The sequence below is a fragment of the Epinephelus lanceolatus genome, chromosome 3 (genome assembly GCF_041903045.1).
Source record: "Epinephelus lanceolatus isolate andai-2023 chromosome 3, ASM4190304v1, whole genome shotgun sequence".
In the NCBI taxonomy this organism is placed as follows: domain Eukaryota; kingdom Metazoa; phylum Chordata; class Actinopteri; order Perciformes; family Serranidae; genus Epinephelus; species Epinephelus lanceolatus.
This window is the reverse complement of record NC_135736.1, coordinates 28,744,908-28,758,027: the sequence shown is the minus strand read 5'-3', so window position 1 is coordinate 28,758,027 and position 13,120 is coordinate 28,744,908. Positions and strand designations below refer to the sequence as shown.

At 45.4% G+C, this 13,120-nt stretch overlaps 1 protein-coding gene across 2 annotated transcripts in view; it reads left to right on the top strand.

The window, feature by feature from the left end:
• Positions 1–13,120, top strand: part of cntln (centlein, centrosomal protein) — a 118,027-nt gene that overhangs the window by 39,296 nt on the left and 65,611 nt on the right. For both annotated transcript variants that reach the window (XM_033623179.2, XM_078166220.1), the window contains 2 exons: positions 1,439–1,560; positions 5,197–5,313. In XM_033623179.2, the coding sequence (XP_033479070.2) occupies positions 1,439–1,560; positions 5,197–5,313 (239 nt within the window). The remainder of the gene's footprint in view (positions 1–1,438; positions 1,561–5,196; positions 5,314–13,120) is intronic.

The following is a 13,120-nucleotide window of genomic DNA, read 5'->3' as shown; positions in this document are numbered from 1 at the left end:
TTCTTCCACACACTTTCAAGTAAACAGTAGCTGTTGCTGTGTAATTATTTTTCAGCTTGAGAACGTCCACAGATGTGTATGCTGGCTGAGTAAGGGGGTGTATTGATCTGTGGGCAAGGGTCTGTGGCCTGATGACCAGAACTGGGCTGCCCAGGGGAAACTCTGTAAGGAGCCTGGGAAGCCATGATGTGGCTAATGCCCTGCCACTTGCTCCATCCTGCCTCCCCCCCCCCCCTCCATCAGTCAGCTTCAACTCTTCTGTGTCCTCCCCCAGCTCCTAGTTCCACCAGTTAACACTGCCCCGGTCTGGCCCCTTTCATTAGAGCCTTGTTTTTGAGAGGTTGGGGGCAGCTTGAAGGGGCCGAGGATGTCTTGCAGATGTCCTCTGTGAATAATCCGCACCAGGGAAAATCCATACTTGTCACAATGGCAGTGTGAGTGTGCATCAAGAGTGTGTTTGTGTGTGTGTGTGTGTGTGTGTGTGTGTGTGTGTGTGTGTGTGTGTGTGTGTGCACCTGTTGTGTGTCCGGTGCATGTTTGTGCGCTCTCTCTGTTCTCTTTGTCCTTGTTAATAATAACAGGGCTGAGGGCTCGCATTTCCCTCTCTGCAGGGCAGCCGTGTCATATCAGCAGTAAACAAGCTCCTTCCCTTCAGAAAGCGCTCGACAACTCTCCCTAGCCCTGGCCACTCAAGCAGAAACCTGTCCTGCACTCTTCCTTTCACTTTCTGTTTTGCTTTGCTCTCTCTCTTTCTTCTCTTTCTAATTTCTCTGTTCTCTCCCTTTCTCTTTCCTCTGTTTTCATCAGCTGCCTTTCTCTCTTCCTTTGCTCTCTTTCCACCTCTGTTTGTCCTGCCTTTTGAAAGTGTTTTCTCCATCGCCCTCGCTGTTAAGGTCAGTGTGGTGGGGAGGAGGGGTGCCCCTGACAAGAAAAATCTATATGTTGTCTTCTCTTACTCCTTCTTTAAAGCTGGAGCCAAATCTTGCAGTGTTTTAATAGCTGTCAACAACAGTGTCAGCAGCAAGCCCACCGCTGCAAAAACCCACCAACACCACGCGTGCTGGTCGTCAGTCGGTAACTCCAGTGAGTGAGTGTCTTTGCTGGTTAAAGTGTGTTTGTGTGCTTGGTGTTCTGTGGCCCCACTGACTCATCCTGTAAATGTCGTCCCTTAATGATGTCTCAGTTGCCCAGTGAGAGTGGAAGCACTTGTCAGAGAGGCAGTGGGAGAGCGAAGAGAAACTGAACCTGCTGGTTTCTGTCAGGCAAAGGTGTTTCAGCTGTAGACCAGTTTAAATATGTAGACGGTGATGGGCTTCTTTCAGCTTCCCTGCCACACTGCTGTGCCAGTGTAAATGAAGCTGACCCCCTGTTTCAGTTATATTTCATTTGACATGTACAACTTTTGGAGAAAAAAAAATCTTGTCACTGTGCCTTACAGGTGGAGGAGAACGAAGAGCTGAGGAGAGCTCATGATAAGCGCCGTGAACGCCTGTGTCTGATTCAGACCAGCTACAAGACAGTCAGGGAGCAGCTGAAAGCGCTGGAGAAATCAAATGGCTTGTGAGTACGCTGCTTACTGTTTAGTCTGAAACTCATCACAGAGAAGAGTGGGGAAAATGGGGCAAAATAAATAGCTTATACTTTCACAATGCACAGGACCTGTTGGTGTGCGCAGAGGACCTCTGCATACACAAAGCAACTTGGGTAACTTCCAGCTCCACCCAGCAGCCGGCACTAAGAGACGTTTCAAAGCACATAACTTACCTTGCCTTATGTTAAAAGCCCTTGTGAAATGCTACAACCCTCTGAAACCACTCACAAATAGTCTTAGGGACTCATTGCTCTCCACATGTTGTCTGACAAGGCCTGAGTGCTGGATTTGGGAAAGTGGGAGAAATTCCTTCCTTTGCCTTTGAAAAGCTCTGAGGTTTTAAGCCCAGTCAATTTGGGCCGTTTTGTGCCAAGAGTGTGTGCGCTTCTGCGTCTCTTCTCCCTCAGCGTTCATTAAGATGTGAGAGCCAGAGGCTGGAGGTGTCTGGTCCTGGGGGGTGCAAGGTGTTTGAGAAGGCCTGTGGAGGGAGGAGGAAAGTGGAGGAGGAGGGGAGCGGTCCATTCCCTGCCTCGACCTGTTATCTTCAGCAGAAACCCCAGGATTTTTACACAAAGCGGAAAATGTGCTGGAAAAATGTCATTAATATTTGGTCTTTTTCTCTCCATTGTCTCTTCCAGTCTTTTCGCACTTTTTCTGTGTCTGTTTCTTTTCTCCAACAGCATCATCAAGTCCATTTTAAAATGTAAATAAAGGTGCATATGTTTGGTGGCCGCGCGGGAGCAAAGTGTTGACCCTGTCAGCTGTTTTCTCTCTGGGTTAATTAAAGAAAACAGCAGTGCAATGTGAGCCCGTGTGAAAGTGGAGTGAGTGAGAGAGCGTGTTCAGCGCAAGGCTCGACTCGGCTCATGTCAGCTCAGCGCGGCTCAACAGCATGTGTCTGAGACAGTGGGAACAAAGACAGAGAGATGTAGAGAGAGAGAGAACTCTCGGAGTCAACACCAGTTGTGCTGCTGTTCTACATTTTAGCAGGTTATCAAAGAAATGTTCTGTGAGGTGAAATAATGTACTTTTGTCAAAGACTGCCTTGATTTTGAGAGGAGAAAACATGTATGTTTGTATAATAAGACAAACAGGGCTGTGGTTAAGAGTCAATAGCTGAGCAGACCTGCAAATCCATAATAATACATCTGCAGTCTCAGTGTCAGTGTATTTGTATTTCATGACTGATTTGACATAAAATTGATGCAATAGGCAGCTTTGCCCTTTTCAGTCAGAGCCCTCCATGGCACCAGCCAGTCACTCAATGTTATGATCCTGGCATTCATTTGGCATTAAGCCCCATCCTTAAATAGCTGTTAAACCCACTGGGGTAATGCCAGCCTGAATGAGAGACAATAGAAAATGACTTAAATACTCCCATTAGTGCTGGGAAATCAGGGCCCTAACAAGTCAGTGGGGATAGGCGTCGAGTCTCATTGCATTTCGAGCTTGTTAGGGATTTCCCTGTAGCTTCCATGCTGTGTTGTTGCCTTTTTGGAAAGATGCGGGGGGTCGGTTTTGTTCCCCTTTTGTGTGCAGGACCAAAAGATAAGACTGTAATGTGTCTAGCCCCCTTACCTGCCACACACACACATACGCCTGTACTTACAGCTACTTCTGTTAAATACACACAGTGCACCTCAACTAAAATATATTAGTGTTGTACATTAACATAATGTCTCCCATACCTTCTAGATTTTAGTTTCCCTCTTATCAATCTTCACCTCTCATCAGCAGAGTAAAGTACTGAATTAGACAATTGGTTGTTGTATGGCCAGCTGCTGAGTGACGTCACCAGTGTATGTGATAACCAGTCCCACCCAGGATAGAACTACCAGCCACTCACAGAGCAGACGCGGGGTCCGTCGGCTTATTAGCATGCAGGATGAGTGCAGTTGGCCAGTCCCAGTGAAACCACCCTGCCATTCACCATTACCACCATATTTTCCCAAAATGGCATGAAGGAGAGGAGGAAAAAAGCCAACTTCTTATTTATATTAGAGAAGGGAAAAAGTTTTTTAATCAGACTGGGGATGATGGGGGTGAGCAAATAAAATTAAAGGTTATTAAAGCATCCGTACTCTGATCAAAGTTGCGCCCATAAACAGATTCCCCCTGAATCAGAGCAATTAGCCGCAGCAGCATGGAAAAGTTCTCTCTATTTCCTCCTGCTTAATAATGGAAACTAGGATACCATAGGGGAGGAAGCACTGAGGCCTGAAGAAGATAGCTCTCTCATGGCTCCATGTTCAACAGCTTTTTGGCCCACTGTAAACAAATTAAAATGTATAAAGCTTTACCGTGACTTAATAAAGCTTCATACACCTTTCATAAGGAATGCAGTTGATACACTACATTCCTAAAAATCACACAGAGCGAATTAAAACAGAGCTGTGGGTAAAATATCATGTACTTTTACAGCTCCAGGCAGTGTTAAGATAGCTCAGGCTGAATTCACCAAGTGCTTGCAGTAGATTGAGTAAAAGTGTATCAGTCTCTGTGACTGTACAGTGAGATTATCCGTTAAGTAGCTTTGCACTCTGGGAAACTAACGCCAGCACACATATACACTTACATGCACATACACTAGGAATAAGTTCAAGGGCTCCAAATTGCTCACAGGGGCATTAGCAGTATTAAATGAAAACATTTGCCGTTCCTCAGTAGCCTGCAACTCCCAGGCACCGGGGTTTAACTAGTATTAGCGTTGTGTGGCTGTGTCTACATAGCCAATAATGACCACGGGAAAAGGAGGCCTCCGCAATAGCAGTGACCCTCACAATCCATTTCCACACCTCGGTCTCATTGATTGAGTAAAAATGAGAAACTGTAGTGCGTGCGTGCGTGCGTGCGTGTGTGTGTAAGAGGGAGAAAGAGAGAGACAAAAATGGTATTCTCTTCTCATCTGCCACTTTTGCAATCTGTGGATTTTTCACTAAAAGCCGTTTTAGTTTGCAAATGAAAGGCTAATTGGAATTGAATGTGCTGGGCTAAGACTGATTGATGAGTTCGGTGTGTGCAGGGATGCAGTTGGGGGCAGTAGGGACAGAGTGTGTGTGTGTGTGTGTGTGTGAGAGAGTTGAAGGGGAAGTTCAATGGAGGGGGCAGCCACTGAGCACGAAGTGTCATTAAGTATTCATAAGTGAGGTGTAGACATTTGAATGACCTCGTTTGCAAGTGTGTTTTTGCCATTATTTACATTTGCATGGCACACAGGGAATGGTCCACCGCCCTGCCACACGGGCAGTGCCCTGGGCTTTAACAAACATGCATACGTGTGTACATGATTTGCCACTGAAATGTCAAAGTCAAGGCTGCTCATTTGAATACTGCTAAAGATGGCTGAATAACAAAAACAGAGTGAGACTAAGGGGCCTCGTTACCCCATGTGAATTGGCCAGAGGCAGCAAGATAATGTACAGTACCAACCATTTCCCCTTGTTAGTATGTTTGCTTTAAGTGTCTGGTTGTGTGTGTGTGTGTGTGTGTGTGTGTGTGTGTGTGTGTGTGTGCGTGCATACTATAAGTGAGGCTATCTGTTCAATTTATCTGCACCTTAGCTTGCTTCTACATTTCTACTTATATTTTGCATACGTGTGTCCAAGGCCAGGTGGAAGGATGCAGCGCGCAGAACCGTGGCAGCTAAGACAAGAGAACAGTGATGCGGTGTGGAATGAGCTGGCCTACTTGAAAAACCTCACCAGGAAACTCTCCATTGAAAAGTAAGTCACCCGCTGTCAAAGTTGCCTGGCTGAAACACAGATAAATACCTGCACCGGATGTTTAAAACTGTCTTTCTCTCTCTCTCTCTACACACACACCGACACACACTCCCACTGTCCCTTCTTGTTTGTGGGTGTTAAAATTTGAGTGTGCCCTTCCCAGCTTCACAGCATCCACCTAGCCCTCCACATCATTACCAGCCAGCAGGGGCCAAAGCAAGATCATTAGACTCCGTGCTCATTTGTAAAATTGGCTGCCCAAAAATTCACACATAAAAGTGCAGGAAGTAAAATCACATTATCAGAATCCCTAGCTGTGTCTTTGTGAAATAATTGCAATTTTAATGGAACATTTATGCCAAACTGTAGTCCTGTTGCTGCTGTTATTAAGTGGGTGTCAATTAGACACTTTGCATACCTAAAATAAGATAGATATCAAAAACCTGTCCCATAAATACTTACATATTTTATTCAATCATCTTCTCTTTAAAACAATGACAATACCGGCATATTTTAAAATTTGTCTAATTTCCACATCACTGCTGTTTTATTATAATATTGATAGTAACATTAGGCCCTATGTGTCAGATACCTGATCAGAAAGTAATGGACCACAAATTCAAAAGGATTGCTGTGGCACATACATTAATTTAATCACTATATCGTAGCAGTGGAGGATCAGTTATGGACCTGGAGCTGTAACCACTTAGATGATGGATTAGTACTGGAAATTACATTTTGTCAACAGGAAGTAGGTTGCTGTTATCATAAGTGCTACCATGATCTGGATGACTGAGAATCTTCACTGACATAGGTTGCTGTTATCACTGTTCATTTACCAGAATGTTTCAGCTCCCTGGTGATATCCCTCCAGCCAGCTGTCACCTTATTAAGGTTTTTGTAGTGAAATTAGGAGGTATCATCAGATAAATCCTCATTTCAACATCATGAATCAGCCGTGCCTCCTTCATTGTGACGCTTCCAAAGCGAACAACAGGAATTAATAGAAACAAGACGTCCAACTAAAGTTCAACACAAGCAAGTTGGGACATTCCATTTAAAAACAACCATGCAATCAAACTGATTTTTGCTAACTCTTGCTCGGGTCACATTCAGTTCGGACATGGTGTAAAACTAAAAGAAATTCTTTGTGTCCATGTGTTGCCCTCATGAATGTAGGCTCACATAATGTTTATTTTTAAAATAACTTAATTATGCATGTTACTCTGTTGAAGGGACTTGATTTATTTGGAATATAATGTTTAAGCAAAGTAGCCTACACTGCAATAAATTAAATATTAAAGCTGCATGCTTTGATGATGTCATTCTTCATTTAGCCTGCCTGTCAATTGATTTCAAGCTCAACAACCTTAATACTTCAGTCAGTCAATCAATCATCATTTATTTGTCACATGGAAATAATACATGGTACAACTTCAGCTCCTTTAACTTAAGCGCTGTGATTTAGTCCTTCTGTTTTTTCATTCTTCTTATTTTGTTGGCTGATGCCATATAAATGTCAATGATTCCAGATGATTCTGGTAATCCAACTCTGTGGAATGATTTAACTGTCCACACATCACGACCCCAACAAGACAATCCGAAGGGTCGCTCCTCCCGAACACAGCAGCACCACACTGCAGTCGCCTCTGCACAGTGACGTGTTACAGCAGTTACCCACAGCTGGACCAGGAGCACCTCACATTCCCACTGATACACCAGTCCTTATTCCTTGTAAAGTACAGGCCTCCTGTCCTTCTCTCGTCAGAACGCTCATCTCTGTCAGACTGGTATGTAGAGATGGAACTGCCTGGTTGAATGCCGCTGTGTAGGATTTCACCAGGTTTTGGTGAATCAAATTACAGTTCCTGATAAACATCTGTACAGTGGCTAGCAGGATGCTGATTCAGCTGGTGCCCATTCTTCTCCATCTTTTCCTGTGTTTACTGATGTTTACATTGTAAGATCATCAACCTGGCTAGCTAGCCTGGTGAGTTGACTTGCTCATGCTTATGATTACTTAGAGCCACATGCCCACCACCGTCCAAGCCAACCACAGAAAGAATCACCAAGGCTTGCAAAACAGACATAAGAGCTTAAATTTAGCAGTTTAGTATTTTTAGCAATTTAGCAGAGCTTACAGAGAAGCAGCTGTAAGAGTCTGCGCCTTACGCACATCATTTGACATATACTTGACCTGAATGTTTCCCATTTGTCATGGACATTGAAATATTTCAGGACATGTGGACTAGCACCATTTTTTTTTTTACTGAAACCATGCTGTGAGCTGTAGTTGTGTGATTAGCTCAAATATTGACTGTGATGATAATCACAGTGGGGCTTTTCTTCAAGAGGTGCTTTTTTTTATTTAAACTCTTTCTTTGTTACTCAGTTTTTCCTTCTCTCTTTCTTTTCTCCTGTCTATGTCTTAAAGTCTGTCTCTGGGTGTAGCATAGCCATTGTCTTGTTTGATCTAGAGAAGCCCCTATAACCGTACCACTAACACTGACCCTCTATGATGCTACACAAAGCTTGGCCTAAAGCCACAGTCTCTCCTATCTCCCCTAGCCTTCACCTCTCCTCACCTCTTTCCCTCCTCTATCCTATACCTCTGTACCATCCTCTTCCTACTTGTCTTCCCAGTTGCCTCCCTGCAGCCCTCTGTGATGCTGCAGTAGGTTGAGGCCAGAATTCTGGTACTTGCCCCCCCCCCCCACCCCCACCCCCTCTACTGCTTTCCCCTCTGCTCACCCCCTTGCCCTGTCCTCCTAATCCCAGCTGAGCTCATTATGATATAGCCTGGCTGCCTCTCTCCAAGCCTGAGCTGTCCGAGCTAATTACAGGCTAGCAGCCCTAGTGCCGCCGATGCTGCCTGTTAAGGGATGTCCATCCGCCTGCCTGCCTGCCCGGCCACGACTCGAGCTGAGAAGAGTTGAGCACTGGATGGTCTGGGGGTGGGGCAAGGGGGCTGAGCAGACTACAGCGAACACGCAGGGTCCTTGGAACTGACCTGCGAGGTAAACCACGAGGGATGGAGAGCGGCTGGCCTCTTTCCTAGCTGTGTAACTGGCCTGTCCTCTGGGGTTAGTGTTGATCCCCTTCATGTGCCCCTGACCGGCTCCACCTCATCTCCTCCATTCCTGCCCCCGGGGCCCCTCCTTACCCGGGTGGCTGGTGCAAAGTAAACTTGTCTGAGGTCTTTAAACTTGTGCTTTAGAAAAACTCTCCGTTCCAGGGCACGCATCTCCACACACGTACAGCTCAGTGTGTTAAACTAAGCGAAAGCATACTGCCCATCTCTATTCCACTCCTCGCTTTCTTCTGTTGTTGGAAGGAACAGAAACAGATAAGGTTGTTGGGACTGTGGACGAAGTTAGCTTAACCAAACAGCTTTACTTCCCTGCAATGCAAATCTCTGTTTAGAGGCAAAGTAGAAGGCGGAAGTGTGTCCATCACAGTGCAACAACAAGAGTTTGTGGAAACAACTCGATGGAAACTCTTGGGAAAGCATTTGCACCTTGTTGTTCTGTTGACCGTATTTACTGTATAATGATTGTGCTTGTGAAGGTTATGCTCGATAAGTATTAGCAATGATCCACTAATGGGTAATTAACTCCTGGCAGATGAAGAATTTAGGGCCAAATAAAGGCCCCTTATAAAGCTCCAAATGGCAAGTGGCTGTCTTTAGAGGAGAGTCTCTGTTTAAACTCATTCTCATTTGCTCTTCCTTATTGTCATGATATTGCGCACAGATGCTCCCTATCACCTCCTCCAAAAACAGCACTTGTAAAACACCGTCTTGAGGCCCAAATGACCGTTTCCCAGAATGAATATTGCTGGGATAAGTCCTGCACAGTGGGTCCCCACAGTGTTAAGAGAAGGTTATGAAGCCCAGCCTTCCCTCTAATCTCTTCACTGGAGTAAGAGGTTGAGCAAGAAGGTGAAACAGGTCTGCCTGTCTGCTCTTTTAGGTGATTTACTGGCTCCCCATGGCTCATCCTAACGACTTAAGGATGCAGTAAGCAGCAATTTGCTTATTCTTTGACAACCTGTTACAAGAAAGTTGTAGAGATCTATTAGCAGGATGTTATGCATATTATTTTTTAGTACATGTAGTGCATTGTAGTACATATTACACACCCTTGTGCACAAATATCTCATTGTAACTCAGGCATTAGTAAGGTGCCGCTCCATCTTTGTTGTTTCAGATTACTGGAGAAGTTTTAACTTCTACTCCACACACTTTTCAGTCTCTTTTCTGTCACCTAAAAATAATTCAATTTGTCTGTGGTTGCGCTTGGTTGCTATGATAGGGAGTAGCCGAGAAGTAAAAATTTCATTGCAAGTTAAGGCCCTGACACACCAAGCCGACGGTCGGCCGTCGACCAAAGTCTGGCCGTCGGTGAGCGCCTGTCGGCCTAGTTTTTGCGGTGTGTCCCGCACCATCGGCCCTTCAGCGTCGGCGGCTTTTCGGCTGATTGAGCATGTTGAATCGGCGGCAGAACTAGTCGGCGAAAGAGATCACTCTAATTGGCTGTTTAGGTTTTATTCCCTCGCCCCTGTAGCGAGGGAATCTGCCTGTAGTGAAGCTGGGGCTAACCGGTGCTTCCTCCACAGGCTCCATTTCACTCAGCTGCCCCACAGATCCGCTGCCTCTCCCTCTTTAACCTGAATACGAAACCGGAGCTAGCTGGGAGCAGCTAGCAGAATGTTAGCCGCAGCATGACCGGAGGGAAGCACAGCCAGTTAGCCTCCGCTAGCCCCGGCCTCTCCTAGCCCCAGCTCTCCATTTGGATTCAAATGGAGAGCCAGTGCTAGCTGGGAGGCTAGCGGAGCATTAGCCGCAGCATGACGGAGGGACGCACACCCAGTTAGCCTCCACTAGTCTCTGAGCTAGCCCCGGCTCTTTGTTTGGATCCAACCGGAGCACCAAGCCCTGGTTTGTTATCCAGGTTAAAGTGGGAAGACGCAGCGGGTTTATCGGGCAGCTGAGTGAAGCTGAGTGAAGTGGAGCTTGCGGAGGAAACACCGGACTGTCTTGAATGTAATAGTCTGTGGAGGTGCTGGGCTGCACAGATAGGAAACCCCTCAGTTGTCAGGATGTATCACTCTGTCACTCCACTCTCTCTCACACAGGCGCAGAACGTACGTGCCACTTGGCCGTCAGATTTAGTCCATGTAGTGTGTTCAAATGCAACTGACACAGGGCAACGTTAGGCGACATAGACGACGCAACAGTTGGCTTTCATCGCCGCTAGTTCTTTGATGTCGGTTTGGTGTGTCCGCACCTTTAGAGTACCTTTTCTAGATGAAGGGAAGGCTTAAGCATATTTGTAGAGCAGACAGACCCGATGGTCTATCTAGGTTCAAGAGAGGAAATGTACATATACAGTAAATAAAAGATATTGATATTTTTCTCCTCCATTGTTGTTATTGTTCAGCACTTTTTTTGTTGATTTTCGTGGTAGGCCTATTTGTCTCTCCTCCACTGGGATTGAGCAGCTGGGTAGAAAATGACAGTGACGAGCGCAGCATTTTACCCAAAGCTGAACATTTTTCAACTCTCAGCACTCAGGAAATAAAAAAGCCAAATGGGCAGCACTCAGCGCCTTAGCATGCTGCTGCCGTTTGTAGCGTAGTGTGAATATGTGGCACTCCCATTGCAAACAATTCAAAAATATGCGGGCCTCAGGGGAAAAAAATGCTTTGACACGACCCCTGATGCTAGTACTCTCATGATTTCTTGCCTGGGTTCCAACCTTAGACTAACCGACTTTGTGTGGCATCGTGACATGAAACAGCCATTTCTCGGTTGAAATAAACAATGAGCACCATGAAGGGACTAACAATTAGCCAGTTAGAGCCATGGATGGGAATAACAGTACTTTCAAGTGCCGTAGACAAGATTGACGCTGCCATCGAGGCTGTCCTCTATCGACACATGTTTCTTAATTTTGCCAAACATTATTTGTTTTCTACTTTGATGATGCACTCCACTCTTTAACCCGTAAAAGCATGTACAGTACAGGCCAAAAGTTTGGACACACCTTCTCATTCAATGCGTTTTCTTTATTTTCATGACTATTTACATTGTAGATTCTCACTGAAGGCATCAAAACTATGAATGAACACATGTGGAGTTATGTACTTAACAAAAAAGGTGAAATAACTGAAAACATGTTTTATATTCTAGTTTCTTCAAAATAGCCACCCTTTGCTCTGATTACTGCTTTGCACACTCTTGGCATTCTCTCGATGAGCTTCAAGAGGTAGTCACCTGAAATGATTTTCCAACAGTCTTGAAGGAGTTCCCAGAGGTGTTTAGCACTTGTTGGCCCCTTTGCCTTCACTCTGCGGTCCAGCTCACCCCAAACCATCTCGATTGGGTTCAGGTCCGGTGACTGTGGAGGCCAGGTCATCTGCCGCAGCACTCCATCACTCTCCTTCTTGGTCAAATAGCCCTTACACAGCCTGGAGGTGTGTTTGGGGTCATTGTCCTGTTGAAAAATAAATGATCGTCCAACTAAACGCAAACCGGATGGGATGGCATGTCGCTGCAGGATGCTGTGGTAGCCATGCTGCTTCAGTGTGCCTTCAATTTTGAATAAATCCCCAACAGTGTCACCAGCAAAACACCCCCACACCATCACACCTCCTCCTCCATGCTTCACAGTGGGAACCAGGCATGTGGAATCCATCCGTTCACCTTTTCTGCGTCTCACAAAGACACGGCGGTTGGAACCAAAGATCTCAAATTTGGACTCATCAGACCAAAGCACAGATTTCCACTGGTCTAATGTCCATTCCTTGTGTTTCTTGGCCCAAACAAATCTCTTCTGCTTGTTGCCTCTCCTTAGCAGTGGTTTCCTAGCAGCTATTTGACCATGAAGGCCTGATTGGCGCAGTCTCCTCTTAACAGTTGTTCTAGAGATGGGTCTGCTGCTAGAACTCTGTGTGGCATTCATCTGGTCTCTGATCTGAGCTGCTGTTAACTTGCGATTTCCGAGGCTGGTGACTCGGATGAACTTATCCTCAGAAGCAGAGGTGATTCTTGGTCTTCCTTTCCTGGGTCGGTCCTCATGTGTGCCAGTTTCGTTGTAGCGCTTGATGGTTTTTGCGACTCCACTTGGGGACACATTTAAAGTTTTTGCAATTTTCCGGACTGACTGACCTTCATTTCTTAAAGTAATGATGGCCACTCGTTTTTCTTTAGTTAGCTGATTGGTTCTTGCCATAATATGAATTTTAACAGTTGTCCAATAGGGCTGTCGGCTGTGTATTAACCTGACTTCTGCACAACACAACTGATGGTCCCAACCCCATTGATAAAGCAAGAAATTCCACTAATTAACCCTGATAAGGCACACCTGTGAAGTGGAAACCATTTCAGGTGACTACCTCTTGAAGCTCATCAAGGGAATGCCAAGAGTGTGCAAAGCAGTAATCAGAGCAAAGGGTGGCTATTTTGAAGAAACTAGAATATAAAACATGTTTTCAGTTATTTCACCTTTTTTTTGTTAAGTACATAACTCCACATGTGTTCATTCATAGTTTTGATGCCTTCAGTGAGAATCTACAATGTAAATAGTCATGAAAATAAAGAAAACGCATTGAATGAGAAGGTGTGTCCAAACTTTTGGCCTGTACTGTATGTTGGCGTGGCTACACATCAGCGTGGACCTAAAATTATGTTAGCTTTGGGGGGATAACATAGGTTTCTACTGATTGGCTAGGGAAAATCAAATCCCTCTACCTCAACGAAATCAGTTAGAGTCAACGCGATGTCAAACTGAAGGTCGAAACAGAG